The sequence below is a fragment of the Glycine max genome, chromosome 15 (genome assembly GCF_000004515.6).
Source record: "Glycine max cultivar Williams 82 chromosome 15, Glycine_max_v4.0, whole genome shotgun sequence".
In the NCBI taxonomy this organism is placed as follows: domain Eukaryota; kingdom Viridiplantae; phylum Streptophyta; class Magnoliopsida; order Fabales; family Fabaceae; genus Glycine; species Glycine max.
Window position 1 is genome coordinate 3,759,463 of NC_038251.2, and position 16,360 is coordinate 3,775,822.

Here is a 16,360-nt window from a genome sequence, read left to right on the forward strand (position 1 = left end):
TGACATATGCTTGTCATTTCTCCCAAACATTTATTAAATGAACCTCTATGTTCTGAAGAACAGTATTCTCTTTTGTGTGTGTGGTTTTTTTAATAATAGTCACGGTGAATTTCCAAATGAAGGCGTTCATATTCATATACATTTAGTCATTTACACAAATAATTGTCTTACAATTAATACAATAGTTACATGGAATCAGTATATAGTAGTATTTGTCAATTAAAAAATTTTCTGCAAGTGACACAAGGAAGAAACAGTTATATTGGTGCGTTGTTATTTATTTCATCCAAGAGAAAAATGAAAAGTACTTGATTCAAAGAACAGTCTAGAACTTGTTTTGGAGTTGATTGGTCTGTTACTATTCTTTATGTAATTAGGGAAGCTAATACCATAGCTCATACACTTTCTAACCGGGGCTCCCGTCAAAGTCTCCCATGGATCTAAATCTATTAGATTTACAATGTTTTATTGGCATTTTAGTTTCAAATTAATTCAGAATTAATTTTAAGAGTAGAATAAAAAGATGAAGATAGAAGAACTCATATATAAATCTTGAATTTAATTTTTATGCAATTTTTTACATTGCAAACTAATAAGAAATCATAACAAGTATGTTTTTTTTTAATGTAATTACAATAAAAGTTAATAAATTTATTATATATGTGTGTGTCAATTTATAATTAAATGAGAGTATAAAAATTCTTTACACTCTCAATTTATAATTATGATACAAATTATATTATAATTAATTTAATTACTATTAGAAAAGTGTAACTTGTGTTGTCATTAATTTAATTACTGTTAAAAAAATTATTCTATAATAATTAATTTGATTTTTTTTATTATAAATGATAAATTTTCTCGTAATTTATAAAAATAAATTAAAAAAACATAATTTATATAATACTTAATTCAAAAAATATTAAAAAAGAGAAAATTTTATCATAATTAATTTAATTTTAATTAAAATAATAATAATTTATATCACCGTTAATATGATTAGTTTAAAAAAATTAACTTATACAAAGTGAAACATGTTTTTGTTTTGTATCATGAAAATAAAAGAAATATGTTTTTGTTTTTATATTGGGACAAACACCCTCAGAAATCAGAAATATGTTTCCGTTTTGTTGTAAAATAATAGAAACACGATTTTGTGAAGGGTAATTTCGTAATAAAAACTAAAGCAAAATGGTGTAGTTACCAGAAAAGAGGGTGCCTTTAACAATGGCCTACATGCGAATGATTTGGGCTATCAGTTTCGGTGGATTAGATTCCTAGAGATGTCAATGATTTGGGCCATTACAGTTCCACATGTGTAATATTTATTAATTCTTGTATATCTTAAAGTTTCTTTAAGTCATAAAGTTTAATTAACTGAATTCACGAATGTTCTATGGTGAAATATATATATTATTTTATTTTATTTTTGGTAAAATGAAGATTTTAGCACACTGAAGTTGAAATCATCTTTTATGTTTTGGGCATAATATTCGTTGGGTAACAGTAACAATGATTATTGTTATTATAGTTACATTTGTGTTCCAAGACATGTTCTCACTTTAGAACCAATTATATAATGGTTGGCAGTGCATTAGCATAACATAACCCATCTCTGATGGCTCTTTGCGTTCCCACTGCCACTGCTACTCTGCCATTCAAATGTATAATTGATTCCCACTCTTCAAAGCCAACTTCTCTATTCTCATTCTCACCAAAAAAATTGAACACCACCCCCCACCTCAACCTCATATTACAAGTACAAGTAGCTGATTCTGGCAAGTGGAGGAACATGGTTTCATTTTTCCCAGGTTTTCTAACTAAAGGTAGCGATGTTCAGAAGCTCAAGGTGGAGCTCTATGAAGCAATTGCACCCCTTGACCGAGGTGCCGAGGCTACTCCTGAGGACCAACAACGTGTGGACCAGGTTAAAGTGAAAACTACAGTAACAATTAACATGTCAAATATTCCGTGCATAATTTAATTGACTTAATTTGTTTCACTGTCTTTCTTTTCTTGGTTTCCTTGTTTGTGAATTGTGATTATAAGTAGTGGGCCATATCTATCCAGATTGCTCGTAAACTTGAGGCTGTGAATCCTGTTAAGGAGCCTCTCAAGTCTGGTTTGCTCAATGGGAAATGGGAGCTTTTCTATACAACATCTCAATCAATTCTGCAAACACAGGTTTGGTCTGTCTCTAGGGTTTTGATTTGTATTCGAGTTTATTCATTTACCTTAGTAAAGTGAAATTGTTGTATTAACTATCCCAGAGACCGAAACTCTTGCGACCAAATGGAAAGATCTATCAGGCAATTAATGTGGATACCTTGAGAGCTCAAAATATAGAAACTTGGCCGTTCTACAACCAGGTACTACAGTTCTAACTTCTAACTACTATTATTAGTATTTATTTATATGGTTTGAAAGCATAGACAATGCTAATTCTGTGCTATATTCCGCTATTATTTATGTAACCAAGTTCGTAAAGTAAATCAACTACTCATACAAGTTGAAGAGAAACTTAATATGGAACAAGACTTAACCTCAGTTCAGTGGTTATTGTGAACTTTGTGCAAATCAATCTAGTTAAAATGGAATCAAAATATGGCCAACACCTGAGTTGTTGACACTTCTCAGTTCACTAGAAGAATTTGAGAAACCTTGGTGGGTTTCACGGAGAAACTTATTCTAATATGATTCTGTTGGAGATGAATATGAGCATTTGAGATAAATAGGTAAGCATACTTGATCCATTTTTTTACCACTCTAGGACTGTTACAAGTAACAGTTCCAGTTTTGCTTTGTCCTTTGACACACTACATGCCAGCCAATGGATATAAATACTACTTTTTCAGTTGGACACTTGAGCCTACATTTAAGTGGGAGTTTCAATAAAATGGTTTTAAATACTAGTTTGGTCCATTCAGTTCAGAGCTTAACATTTTATCTGAACTCTTTAAAGTATGAATGTGTCATATCTGTTGCATGGGTTGTGTTATGCCTTGTTGTAATATGTTATTTTAGCAACCATTTACAAAGCCTTTGATAAACAAATCCTTGGTGCCAAAAGTACGAGTTATAGAAGCTAGCCTTCCAAAAAAATAAACTATTAAATTTTGTCTGCTTAACGCTATTAAATTCACAATGATTTGGTTTGGAGCCTACATGTTGCCACTATTACTGCAGGCCACTGCCAATTTAGTGCCTCTTAACTCAAAAAGGGTGGCTGTCAAGTTTGACTTCTTCAAGATTGCTAGTCTGGTAAGTGATGCACTGCTTGTTATTACTTTTCATATTTTGTGTATCTGTCATTATTAAGAAAGTATCTTACGGACTAATAAATTGTGGAAACTCTGCAGTCAGCTCCAATTTCTTATTCATGCTGAAGCGCATTTGTAAATTTAAAACTCAAAAGTCTCAGACACAAGCATAGGTGGAGTCTTATATTTCTTGTTATACCTGAAAATATGTATTATTAAGAGTTTGTGCCAGTTCCCCACCAGTTAGAGTAACGGTGGGTGATCATTCAGGCCGAAAACTCCAGCATAGTTATTCTATAATCTAATTAGACTAAAAAAAACCATAGAATAACGTTTCAACAAAATTTCTTCATGTGCTTCTTTGCATGTCATGAAGCTCTAGCTAATTGATGGCCAAGTTAACGACTTCTATGTTCCTGTTAAAAGAAGCAAGTAAATGTTTATTGTTGCACTAGTACAGTAGCAAGATACTCTTTTAACTTTTTTTCCTGACAAATGAGTCTATTATGGCAAGTACAGATACCTATTAAATCACCTGGGAGTGGTCGTGGTCAATTGGAAATTACTTATTTGGATGAAGATCTACGGTAAGTCAGTGATTACAGATTTTACTGTCCCTGTTTCACATGCTCGCGTTCCATTTCATTGTGGAATTCAACATTAATTGTACTTTTAAATTAATGGGATATGGTCAAATAATTGGTTCGCCAACCACTACATCTAAATCAAAATAATAATTCTTCATGCATATACAAGGCAGGGGTTAATAATTCCATGTTAACTGAATTTCTTTCTTATGCCTGAACTGAACCTGACAGAATATCAAGAGGAAATAGAGGTAATTTGTTCATCTTGAAAATGGTGGATCCATCCTATAGAGTCCCTCTTTGACGTGGATTCTCCAAGAATCAGTAGTGGCCGGTGGCTTCAATTTTCACTTTTTGGCATAAATGCTCCAGTTTGTCTGTCTAAAATTTCCGCCAGTTTATGCTTTCTTTCTGTTGTATCATTGTATATTTTTTTTCAGTTACAACCATTTACATAAATTTAATTAACACAACTTCTTTGACGTGTATTTTTTCTAAGAAAATTTATAAAATAGTAATTTTCTAAATTAAAATAAAAACTTTTGAAGTACTCGTAGAATATCTAACTGGGTGAGATTTCCATATCACAGTAAACAATGTATAATTTCCTACCTGAAAAAACAATTTAATTTTCACGTCAATGTAAAAACTGTCAATTTTAAGTATAATTTTCACAGCATTTTATTATTAAAATCAGTAAGTTTACTGTCCATGATAATATGCGATGAAATAATTGTCACTAACTAAAATCAAAGAAAAAAAGAGAGACGACAAGAATACAATTTACACATGTGCATAGAGCTACTAGGGATTTGGTATGAAAAACTAGGTATGTATGACAAAGAATTAAGAATTAGAAAAAAGAATTCATACATATTATTTTATTTTGAGTTAGGTTCCGTATGCTTGGACAGAGTATGCATATGTTGATGTATTGGTTTGTATTTTGTAAAAGATAAAAAATATACGCTTTGGAGTCAGCAGAGGATACATGATTATTGCAATTAACGAGAGGCATGTTTTCTAGAAGGAATGCTTGCAGGGCACAATTATCCTTTTAATGTTTTCATACAGTGCCCAAATCCTTGTCGTATGTTTCCAAAGCAACCTACTAATACTATACTATGAAATCGAAATAATAATGAAATGACAAAAACGTTAAACATAACATAACAAGGTCATGGTGCCACTATTTATTTTATTAAAATAAATTGTTATTTGTTTTTTAATAAATTTGTTTAAGAAAAATAATTTTCTACTAGTAAATTACGTTTACTTCTTTAAAAGTTATTTTAAAAAAATTTAAACAAAATTACCGATAAACAGATTCAGAAGAAAGAGGAGTGTGAGTTGCGTGGTCAGGTCAGGGATGGGTCCCTGTATCTGCTCCTCCCATGCTCAGCGTCTCCCCTATGCAGCAAATCTAAACCCTAATTCTTCTATTCTCCGTCGACGCGCACAATTCATCAGCTTCGCCTCGAATTCTTCTCCACCTCAAGACGAGGAGGCCACTGCCAAGAAATCGTTTGCCGTGGCGACCGGCGAGCTGTTTCTAGGGCTGGCGACGCGCCTGATTAAGAGCCGAAACAAGGGAAGCAGCAGCCTCGCAGAAGATTCGGGTTCGGTGGGCATGTTTGAGAATAATTCTGAGGAGAGAATCGGAGCGGTGGTGGAGGACGAGATTGATCCCGACGTGGTTTGGGAGCAAAGAGTGAAAGACGTGGAGGCGGAGCGCAATAGGTATAGCCGCCTCGTCACCAGCCCTGGCTTTAGTTTCTCTGCCGCTGGACTTCTCTTCCCTTACCATCTTGGTGTCGCTCAATTTCTCATTCAAAATGGTTACATTAAGGTCTTTTTCTATTTTCTTTTTAATCACTTATTATTACTGGCTTTATATACTAATGAGAGTGACGTGCGTGTGCAGGAAACAACACCGTTAGCCGGTTCCTCAGCTGGAGCTATAGTTTGTGCTGTGATTGCTTCCGGAGCTAGTATGGAAGAAGCCTTGAATGCTACTAAAATATTGGCTGAAGATTGCCGCAATCGGGGGACTGCATTCCGGCTTGGGGTATGCCTCTTTTCTCAAACTAGTCTCTGATTCTCTGTCTCAGTTACCAATAATTGTTGCAAGCTTATAAGCCTTACACCGATCTTTCTCTTGATACGTGTATTATGTGCTTCTCTAGTTTGAGAACAACTCAACACTTGTCTTGCACTGTAAGGTATCCTCCTCTATATGAAATAGTTTGTTTGAGATGCTTGGTGAGCAGCAGTAGCTGTTCCCGTTCACTTGGGAACAATTTCTGCTGTCTAGGTTTGAAGGTTTGCCAAAAAGAAAGAAAAGCTCATGTGAGAATGTACAATCTTTGCATATCGTTGGTGCATTTGGTTCACATCTAATTATTATTGAATAGCATTGTGTATAACTGTATATGGTCTCTCAAATGTGTTCAGCATTTAATAACTGTTTAAGAGGGTTTCCTTTTTTCCTATGCTTTGTATTTTCCCTGCTCTCCTTCTAATAGTGTTTATTGTTGCATAAGGTTAAATATTAATTCTCTTAGCATCATCCATCAAAGTAGTCCAGAATTCAGATCATGCTTAGCTGATAATGTTCCAGTTATAGGTTGCAAACACAGAACCTTGGTACTCATGCCTTTTAATCTAAGACAGTGCTGTCTATAACTACAAGTGTGCTAGATAAAAACTTTTTAATTAGTTGTTGGCTTGGTCTGTTATAGACATATGTAGTCTCATTTTGGATAAGGTGTGAATTTTACCCTGTAATATGATAACAATTAGAGCTTTCATGAACCAACTATTGCAAAGTTTGAGTTATTGGTGGAAGGCATAGAATGGTTTTATATTACATTTCTAACATAATCCCCCGGCAGGAGTCCTTTGGGCTCAGGCTAGAAGCATGGACCATGCACAAGTTCTCTGATTCCAAGTCAACTAACCCAAAAGCTTAAGCTATTAGATAAAACACGAGAATGCTATATCTCTAACAAGAACCATGGAGGAAAATAAGTGACAAATGAAATAATACTGCTGTGAATTTGGAGACCAAAAGAAAATCTGATAGTCAGGATTTGGCTGGTACTAGGTTACAATGAATGATGACCCCGATTCATTTTGGATACATTTTGCCTTCAGCATTTTTACCAGATATATTTTTTTTTGGGATATATCTGTTAATGAGACTTTTTTTAAATTGACATAAGATTTTTTAAAATAGAAATTAGAGATTGCGAGATGTGCCGCCAATGACCTATGAAGATGTAACAAAATAATTATCTTTGATGGAAAGCTGTGATTTTCTTTTAGTTATATTATGCTTACAAGACCTTTTATAAAGTTCAAATCTAACCTTTTTTTGGTTCAATTTTTTGCTCTGCACAGGCTGTTCTACGTGATATTCTTGACAAGTTTTTGCCAGATGATGTTCATATAAGATCTAATGGGAGAGTTCGAGGTAATACTGGATGTTCAGCGCCTCAGTTATTTTTGTCATAGAACTGTTTTGTGCAAAGAACAAAACTGGAAATTCTTCTCTTATTTCTCTAGGACTAGTAGAAATAACACATGCTAAACTAGAAAAAATATAGTGTGCAGTTGTCTACAACAATTTATAATTATCAATTAAATCATTAAATTACATTTATAACTCTAGTTTATTATATGATTGGAAAAAAGGAAGAAAGTAAGGATAATTTTTTTAAAACTTTTGGGCCAAAAAGTAAAGTTGGAAAATGACCTAAGAGTTCCCTTTATTAGTAGTGAAAATTTTCAGTCTTGCTGTGCCTCAACTATGTACCTTCTGTCGCAGTTGCTGTGACACAGCTTCTTTGGAGACCCCGAGGTTTGTTGGTAGATCAGTTTGATTCCAAGGAAGATCTCATCAATGCAGTTTTTACCTCTTCCTTTATTCCAGGGTGATTTGTTAGTATAATATATTTCATTGGTTGCATGCGATTTTTTACTTGTTATAAATTTTTAAATAAATTTAAAACTAACTTATACTCCAGATATCTTGCACCAAGGCCAGCAACGATGTTTCGGAATCGACTATGCATTGATGGGGGTTTGACATTGTTTATGCCACCGACATCTGCTGCACAAACGGTATTTTTGTTATTTATTAATTTGACTATTGACTATTTGTTGAAACCTCCATTTAAGTGCACTGGGAAGTTTATATATATATATATATATGGGGAATCTCTGGACAAAAAACCCAATCAACTCTTTTGGTTTAGTAAATTTACTTTAAGGATATTACAGTAAATTACTTCTTCATTTTTTTAAAAAAATAAAAAATAATTTTTCTCTGCTTAAAATTTCTCTTTCCTATCTCGTGCACTCATCTTCTCCAGATTTATGTCATCGTAACTTCTTTCTCAAACCCAGGTCCATCTTTGGTGTTTAGAGTCCAAGGCATTCCGATTCCAAAATTTCAACTTTCAAACCATTTGCAATCAAACCAATTAAACCCACCAGTGAATTATAAATGGTGTGCATCTTTCTTTCTCCCATCAAAACACTTCATATCACAAGCTCATGTACCAGCGAATTAAAGGATTAAACCCCTTCCTTGTCCGACTATTGCCGAGCAATTTTTGGATATCAAACGGACTTCCTCAGAAGGTAATTTTAATGTGGCTGATTTCCCCTCTTTTACTAAGGGATGGACATCGAAAAAACACAATAATAGAAAATGATAATTTTCTTTCTGTTTTGAGCAACGAACAACACCAATTACAACAGGAAGGGGAGGAAGGAGAGAAAAAAAAAAAGCAGCGAACAAAGCTCTAGCTGTGTGCGTCACTGTCAAGCCACCCTCCATCGGTACAAGATTTCTCTCTGCCGTGTTCCGACATGTGAGACCACCACTAGTGCCCTCCTCCTCCTCGCATCACATGATTACAAGAAAATCAGAAAAAAATGAGAGAATTTTTTACAGATGAGAGGGGAGAGAAAAACTGTTCGAGAGAGAAATTAACTTTTATTTATTTTTAAATAAAGAAGTGATTTACTATAATACCCTTAAAATAAATTTAGTAAACCAAAAGACTTGATTGGTTTTTTTGTCAAAATATTGTGGTGTTGGTTGTTAATGCACTCATACTAAAAAATGAGTGTGAGTGCATTAGCATTCTCTGAGGGAATTTTTTTCCTGGGAAGACATTTTTATTTTCCAGTGAAAACATTTATCCAGGTCAAACTCAGAAATCATTCTGGTTTGCAAGGAAAAGATGATACTCGCATGGTCACTTCTTGTGAGGTGTCATACAAAGATTGGGATGGTTATTGAGTAATATTCCCATAAAACATTTTTGTTTGGATGCAAAGAGAAAATAAGAGGAAAGAAAATGAAGAGAAGAGAAAATGAAAAAAAAAAGGTTAATTTTCGATGGAGAGAAAGAAGAAAAAAGTGAGAGAAAAATGATCATGTTAAATGACATTTAAATCTTTACAATGTAACAATATAATTGAGAAAGCGGTATATTTGTCATTTCATCAACTTTTCTCTTCACAACCAATTTTCTCACTTGTCCAGGGTAGAAAATATTTTAATGTGAGTTCCACATATTTTTTTCCCATTCCAAAAGAGCGAAGTTGCACTGAGGAGGGCATTTTAAGTCTTCAGTTTTTCTATGTTCAACACTTTTATCGTTCCAAATGATGACTTAATAACATAATCTGCCAATAAGTGATTAAGGGTAAACTTCAGGGTGGGCAATGTCATTTTAGGCTATTCATTTTTTACGGTACTTTCCAGTTTCAGAATGAACCTTAGGCATTTTCCTCTGTCTATTATCTGTTTGAATGAGCTGCAAATACTTGAAACCCCATGATCTCTACTCAATATAGTAACTAATTTTAGGATTTAAGATAACATGTTGGCTAAGAAAATGATTCTGACTTTCTCTGATCATCTGAGAAGATACAAAAAGTTAAAAGAGCATTCTGAATAGGTGAACTTAGTGAACCTAGGCCAGTTTGAGTGGATGACATGATAAAAAATAATTATGCACTCTATTATGTTTCAATTCAGATGTGACTAAACAGATTTGATTTATCATGTTTATATATTGTCGCGTTTCAACCTCGGTGAGTATTTACCTCTTTCACAGGTTCGTGTTTGTGCTTTTCCAGCAAGTCGATTGGGATTGCAAGGGATAGGAATTAGTCCAGACTGCAATCCTGAAAACGTGTGTAGCCCACGACAGGTAACCCTGCATTCTGTTAAAACATAATAATTTTCTTAAGGGTAAGTAGATGAATATTCTGCATGAAATCATTGCAGCTTTTCAACTGGGCACTTGAACCAGCCGAAGATGCAATTCTTGACCGATTCTTTGAGCTTGGATATCTAGATGCTTCTGTCTGGGCAAAGGAAAACCCAGTTGAAGTAATAGTTCAAGATGATAGTCCTGCGTTTGGAAGTAGCAGTGCGACATAGATTGATGATATAATGAACTACGTAAAGATAGTTCATTATGCAGATTGAAGATGCATGAGGAAACTACAGACCATTGAATCAACGATGTTTCCTTGAAATGGAGCATCAAATTAGGAAAAATTCACGGGGAGAAGTCCATAATTAATCTCGTTTATTCATATTTATTGTACATTGCAATAGAATTAGAGGAAAGGAAAGAAAGAAAATAGTTGAGAGGTAATATATTTAAAATTTACTAGCCAGAAGGTTCATGTTGTTGGAAATTTATAGTGAATCATAAATAGAATTTATTGCTAGTTTCCCTGTGCATGACAAAGTTATGGTAATTTAGTTTCTCGAATGTGATGTTTTTGTGTTATTAAAGGTAGAGAGTTTCACCTGGTTTTTTTAAATCTTAAAAGTTATTTTGAAGTTTAAATTAAAAATTAGTTTAGAATTTGATATTGTTACTTGCATATGTGGATTTGGAATAGAGAATAGAAAATTAAAATCTTCTTACCTAACCTATTTAAAAGTTCTTTTTTTGTTTCTCCATTTATAGTTTTAAAAATAATTTATATTGATGTATTTTTCTTTTTAAGGAAAAATGGTATGGAAAAAACAAGATAAACACAGCCAGAGATAGAGATATACACATGTGAAAACAAATGTGGGATTAAAACTTGATTTGTACTGGGAGTGTGTGCTCATTTATAAGCCAAAACCTATAAACTTATACTGAATGAGAATTTTACTAAAGAAATTTTGTAAGAATGTTTATAACTCTTGATACCTTATAGGTACATTTTTCAACTCATTAGAGGAGAGAGTTGTCCCCCTTTTGAAAAGAAAAGAAACCGAGGACACCAACCGAGGAGAGAAAGTCACTCAATACAATTGGATGTAATTTCTATTACTCAAGATATTGAAACTATCCTAAAAAATCCAAATCAAATAATAAAACAATCCTAAATATTACAAACCCAAAATTCCTAATAAATTAACAAAAAATTTCTAAACTATTACAAGTCTAATTAGATCTTATCGAAGTCCACGTACGTTAACACCAAGTTTTAATTAGGTCTTACTGTACTTTGTAATAGTTCAAAATGCTCCATTTAATTTTCTATACGTTCAATCGACTAGACGTAAGCTCGCCCGTTAACATTGACTGAATTTGTACAAAAACGTCAATAACATTGGCAAAACATGGTACAGCAAGCGCATGCCGTAAATAACCATGTTTAAGAAAATCATCTCATGGCTAATTGGTTACTTTATATACCAACATTGGCAGATTAAATTTGTTTGCTATGCCTAGACAGGAATTATTCAAGTTTCCGGCCAGTTCCCACACATTATACCACGCTCTTTAATTATTATAAATGATGCTGCATATATATATATATATAGTCTCTTCTATTGCACTGGTACAGAAAAAGGACTTTTAGTACTATATGTATTGAAACAAAAAGTTTGAATTGATAAACAGTTAGTTGACAAAGTAACTATAAACTGAGTGGGAGACAAGGACAGCCCATTTTGCATCCTCCTTTTGCAGCAAGTCAAAAAAAGCATAGTGAAAGCGCATGCTAATCATATAGTCAAGGGAAAAGAAAACCACATTTCTGCAATTGCCAGGTGCTACATAAATATAATAATAATACACTACAAAGCTAAGTTTCCATATAGTTTCGCCTGAATTTTCAATGCAAATTAAGCATAAGTCTTACACAAATATACATTACATGTAAACTTGTGCAGACAAAACCAAGGTCTCATTGAAAGTCTTTTATCTTTATTGCAACATAATATCCCCACAGATCGTACAACTCCATGCACGCTGATGCACCTTCTTTCTACAAAAAGCCGTTCTTAAATTCAAAATGCAATTATAGAAAACTTTGTTGTATCTTCCTCATTTTTCTTATATTACAACCTAGCTAGCTACCCCTTCTTCAGTAAACATAAGCTACAACTTCCTTCTGCTTAATTTTCTTTTGCTCTCTAGGGTTTCCCAGAGGCCTTGTTCCATAGACATTTTGGCATTCTGTCCACCTCCATTGGTGATGATGGCCATTTGGAGGTGGCCAGTATGCCAAACGGGCTCTGTGTATCTGCCTCTGAGAAACCTTCTTTGAGGGCTCAACCTTGTAATTTAAATTATACATTGTAGCATCTTCTTCCAGATCTTGCACTTGAGTTATATATCAAATTAAGCATCAGAATGCCACTTTCTGGTTCCAAAACAATTGCTTAGACATTTGGATATCTAATGCGTCTTCTTTTTCTTTTTTTTTTTTATATCTTTTTACAGCTTCATATTAATCTGAAACACCATGCTTATCGCTCCTTTCTTTGATGAAAACACTATATTGGAGAAGCAACAATTTTCTCTTTTGGCTGATTAGACATATCATGATTTGAAGGTACTTAATTAATTGGTTTTCGTTTTTCATTCAAACGGAGCTAGCGATCTGGCCGGGGTGGAAGTCAAGATGTTTGAGAAACTTGTACACGCAACTTATTTTCATCATGCTCCAGTTCTCTTTAGATTACTAGGTTTTTATTGTATTGTATTGTTTTTGGTTGGTGCAAGTCAACCACCAAACTCGAACATGAAAAGTGGAATATGTACTAGTTATCTCTTACTTTTCTCTTTTTTGTTACAGGGCATAAACTTTTATCTTGGCTTGTTATGATGGCGAAGTTGTACCTTTTATATACATTTTCAAACTTTAAGGGAATATGGATGATTGCATATGTCTGTGCCTCCACTTGTTTAACGTCCGTTGGCTTTGAGGGCAGCGGTTGAAGCATTGGATTCCTAACTCCTACAACTACAAGCATTATAATTTAGAACTACAGAAATTTTTAGGTGAACACACGGACAATATTCATTTTAACAGCATTTAAACAGATCTAGATTAAGTGTGTTGAAATGACAGGTGCATCCTTAGTATGAATATTACACAACAGTAATGGATTGTAATTGTACAGTATACTGCATATTAATTTACCTGTTATTATACGTTGTGAAAGTTTATAATTATTTTTCAGTCCTTGCATGCATTGTGTTTTACATATAAAAAGTATTATATCAAATTAAAATTTGATTTAAGTGCGTGGTTAATTACTTGAGCTTTGCTCTTCTTCCTGCCTCCTGAATTTGTACATGTCTCTACATCCACATTTGGTTTATCTGTGCAACGACCCTCCTCCTAGGCATAAGGCAATGACACATCCAAAGCTTTTATTTTCTCACACCTGACACCTCTTCAATAGCAAGAGATTCTTAAAAAAACATAAAATTACTTATTTTATTTTAAAAAAATACTTATTTTTAAAAATTATTTATTATATATTGAAATAAATATTTTGTCTATTCTCCATGAGCAGAACAAATTGGCATGCTTAAACAATGATATAGTAATAAAATGAATGAAAATGGCCGAAAAATATTAGAAGAGAAGGTTGTTTTTGTTCCATCCTTTTATATATATGATTGATGTTCTTGTTCCTGCATCTCAATGAATTGATCCGTTCATTGGAAAATTATGATCACCATGCATGTTCTTTTATAATTTTCGTTTCTCATTTAATCTTTTTAAATATTATAAGCTTTTATTTTAATCTCTGTAAATATCTTGAATTTCAGATGTTGGTTCTTTTAAATATCATAAATGTCTCATTTGGAAGGACCAAATGAAAAGTCATAATAATATTTAAAATAAACAAATGAGAGAAAAAAGGAAACTAAAAATGGAAAAATATATTTTATAAATAATCATTTGAAAAAATTTAAAATAAAAAACTAAATAATGGGGATATCATACATGATGGGGATGAACTTCTTAAGTACCTGTATGGAACAACATAAGGAGCAGCTACAATGCATCGGACACAAAAACTTTCTGCAAGGCTCCATCCTTCCTGAACCATCATGAAAATCTCCTCAATTACCAGATCACCTTTAGAAAATGTCAGTTGATTCTACTTTCTATTCTAGTAGCATTAAATGTCTCATTGTCTCCTTGAACACTAACAGTTTTATATACATTATTTCTCATTCCCAAGCAATGAGAAATAAGAACATTTTTTATAAATCAATTGCCATTAACAAGTCCTAGCTCAATTAAACCTGTCCCCCAATTATGTCAGAAACTTGGCAAAATTCAAAAAGGTTTATCTTGATACAGTTTTCAACTTAGAATACCAAAGCAAAAAAGTTTATCACGATAAGATCACCGTCCAAGCTTGGGCCATCTCCAAATATCCTTTCAATTAAAGCATAGCATTCTTGCCTATGAGCTATTGCAACTTTCTTTTTCTGCAAGAAAAAAGATGACTCTGCTTTCCCTGATATTAGAATACCCATTAGAAATAAATCTTCTCCCTCACAATAGCATTCCACTTTTCATAATTAGAACCAAATTAATAGTTCAAACCTTCAGTATCATTACACTGATCAGCTCAAAGAACTGGGGGCGATGAAACTGGGTAATATTGAACATGTTTTTCAGCCAAGTGAGTACTCAAGCTCTAAAAGGAAATATTTTGTTTAAGTCAGATATTAACAGTAAGGAAAGCACATTTCATGTTTTAAGAAATACATAATTTTAATTTTTAACATCATTGTAGCAGCAATAAAAAGCCATTTCTTTCTATTGAAATTTTTATGGGTGACTTACTGGCAAACAGTTAAGCAAACCATCATGACTGCCAATGTAAGAGGATTGCAACGAAAGGTATCCAGAATGATCCAAAAACTAATGTAATGCTCTTTTAGACTTAATAGGGTAAATGTTTAAAATGCAAACCACGTGTGCTGAGTGAGTTATTAGCATCACATCACACTGTTTCTGGTCACAAGCAAAAGCTGCAGCAATAGCCTGCAATCAACAACAGTGCAATGCAAACTTTAGAAAACAAAACTTTTAAAGCCTAACTATAAAGAAAAGTAAGGGCAACTAGCAATCTCAACTCACAAGCAAAAGATCGTGGGTTCAATTCCCCGCTAAAAAAAAACTAACAATTAACAATTGTCGATAAAAAAAATAATAATAATCTCAACATTTGTGCTCGTTATCCTAAGAAAAAAGGAGAAAAACTGACTGCAAGAGAGGGTAGACATCGCCTTTAGTGCCGAAGGCCACGAACACAGCTTTCGGATTCCAGATTCCTTCTCTCCATTTTCCTCTGTTCCAAATGATACCGCACTTCCCACTTCCTAGGTTCCTTCTATTGAAATTTTCAATTATTTTATTCTACAAAAATAATTTTGTTTTTGTATAGGACAGCTGAAATTTCTCAATTTTTAAGTTACTTTTTGAAGAAAAGAGTTGCTTGGAAAAAATTATTTCATTGGAGTGTTGATAATTTGAGTAAGTTTTGAATTTAAAATAAATATTTTAGAAATATTAAAATCTAACTAAATATATTTTTAAATTTACTCAGAAATAGCATTTCTGACTGTAGTATTCTTTAAAATATCATTCTTAGAAGTACAAAATTATACTTCGAAACAAACCTCACCTTGCCAACACTGTTATTCTAGTGTAAAAGAAACGATGAAAATCAGAAAGACCGAAATCGTCAAAATCAACTCTTAAGTATTAAAGTAAGATTCGGTTTAAGTATTTCAAAAACATTATTAATTTTGATAATTTCGTTTTTCAAGTAGTTTTTTTTAAAAATATATATATATATATACACACACAAAGTTCAATAATAAAAAATTGAAGGAATATAAAATTCAATAATTTAGAAAGACACGTTTGATTAGTTTTCATAATGCATGACTTAATCAGATCCGACGGGAGAAAAGAGGAGCATAGCTTTATAGCATTAAGCTTTCATTTTTTTTTCTAAACTAAGTTTTTCTGGTAGTGCTAACCATCCAACAATTTACTTTAAAAGAAACTTAAAACGAATGCGGTTGATTATTAATTTATTATTACATTTTATCCTTATTAGCTATGGTCTTTGGTTTTAAGAACACGTTGTCAAGAGCAAATATAAATATTAATAATCGAAAACCATGAACATGTTAAAAATTGAATTTATAA

The 16,360-nt window shown here is 32.9% G+C and overlaps 2 protein-coding genes, 1 long non-coding RNA gene and 1 other non-coding gene across 11 annotated transcripts; 3 read left to right on the top strand and 1 right to left on the bottom strand.

The window, feature by feature from the left end:
• The first annotated feature begins 1,435 nt into the window (after window positions 1-1,435).
• On the top strand, window positions 1,436-5,697 carry LOC100803715 (probable plastid-lipid-associated protein 4, chloroplastic). Of its 3 annotated transcripts, none has more exons than XM_003547008.5 (6): window positions 1,436-1,927; window positions 2,071-2,184; window positions 2,271-2,369; window positions 3,187-3,261; window positions 3,780-3,847; window positions 4,079-5,697. In XM_003547008.5, exons 1-6 carry the CDS (start codon window positions 1,619-1,621, stop codon window positions 4,149-4,151), a joined length of 738 nt encoding a protein of 245 aa, XP_003547056.1. In that variant the 5' UTR covers window positions 1,436-1,618; the 3' UTR covers window positions 4,152-5,697. The 3 variants fall into 3 exon arrangements, with proteins under 3 accessions (XP_003547056.1, XP_014623529.1, XP_014623528.1); XM_014768042.3 differs by having other exon boundaries at window positions 1,508-1,927; window positions 2,053-2,184; XM_014768043.3 differs by lacking the exons at window positions 3,780-3,847; window positions 4,079-5,697 and adding an exon at window positions 3,360-3,773 and having other exon boundaries at window positions 1,496-1,927; window positions 2,053-2,184.
• On the top strand, window positions 5,217-10,609 carry LOC100791724 (patatin-like phospholipase domain-containing protein 4). Of its 3 annotated transcripts, none has more exons than XR_005888759.1 (7): window positions 5,217-5,696; window positions 5,772-5,915; window positions 7,250-7,322; window positions 7,677-7,782; window positions 7,876-7,972; window positions 8,258-8,494; window positions 9,985-10,080. XR_005888759.1 is itself a non-coding variant. In XM_014768041.3 (7 exons), exons 1-7 carry the CDS (start codon window positions 5,217-5,219, stop codon window positions 10,311-10,313), a joined length of 1,152 nt encoding a protein of 383 aa, XP_014623527.1. In that variant the 3' UTR covers window positions 10,314-10,609. The 3 variants fall into 3 exon arrangements, 2 of the variants coding, with proteins under 2 accessions (XP_014623527.1, XP_040865797.1); XM_014768041.3 differs by lacking the exon at window positions 8,258-8,494 and adding an exon at window positions 10,158-10,609; XM_041009863.1 differs by lacking the exon at window positions 8,258-8,494 and adding an exon at window positions 10,158-10,299 and having other exon boundaries at window positions 10,007-10,080.
• Window positions 10,610-11,749: 1,140 nt separating this feature from the next.
• Window positions 11,750-15,594, bottom strand: LOC102659693 (uncharacterized). Of its 4 annotated transcripts, none has more exons than XR_005888762.1 (5): window positions 15,408-15,594; window positions 14,984-15,184; window positions 14,155-14,225; window positions 13,430-13,513; window positions 11,750-13,132 (listed from the first exon to the last, which is right to left on the bottom strand). It is a non-coding gene; the product is annotated as an uncharacterized lncRNA (long non-coding RNA). The 4 variants fall into 4 exon arrangements; XR_001384959.2 differs by having other exon boundaries at window positions 13,430-13,568; XR_005888761.1 differs by having other exon boundaries at window positions 14,155-15,184.
• Window positions 12,325-12,407, top strand: MIR394D (microRNA MIR394d). Its single transcript, NR_126663.1, has one exon. It is a non-coding gene; the product is annotated as a microRNA MIR394d (primary transcript).
• Window positions 15,595-16,360: the final 766 nt, after the last annotated feature.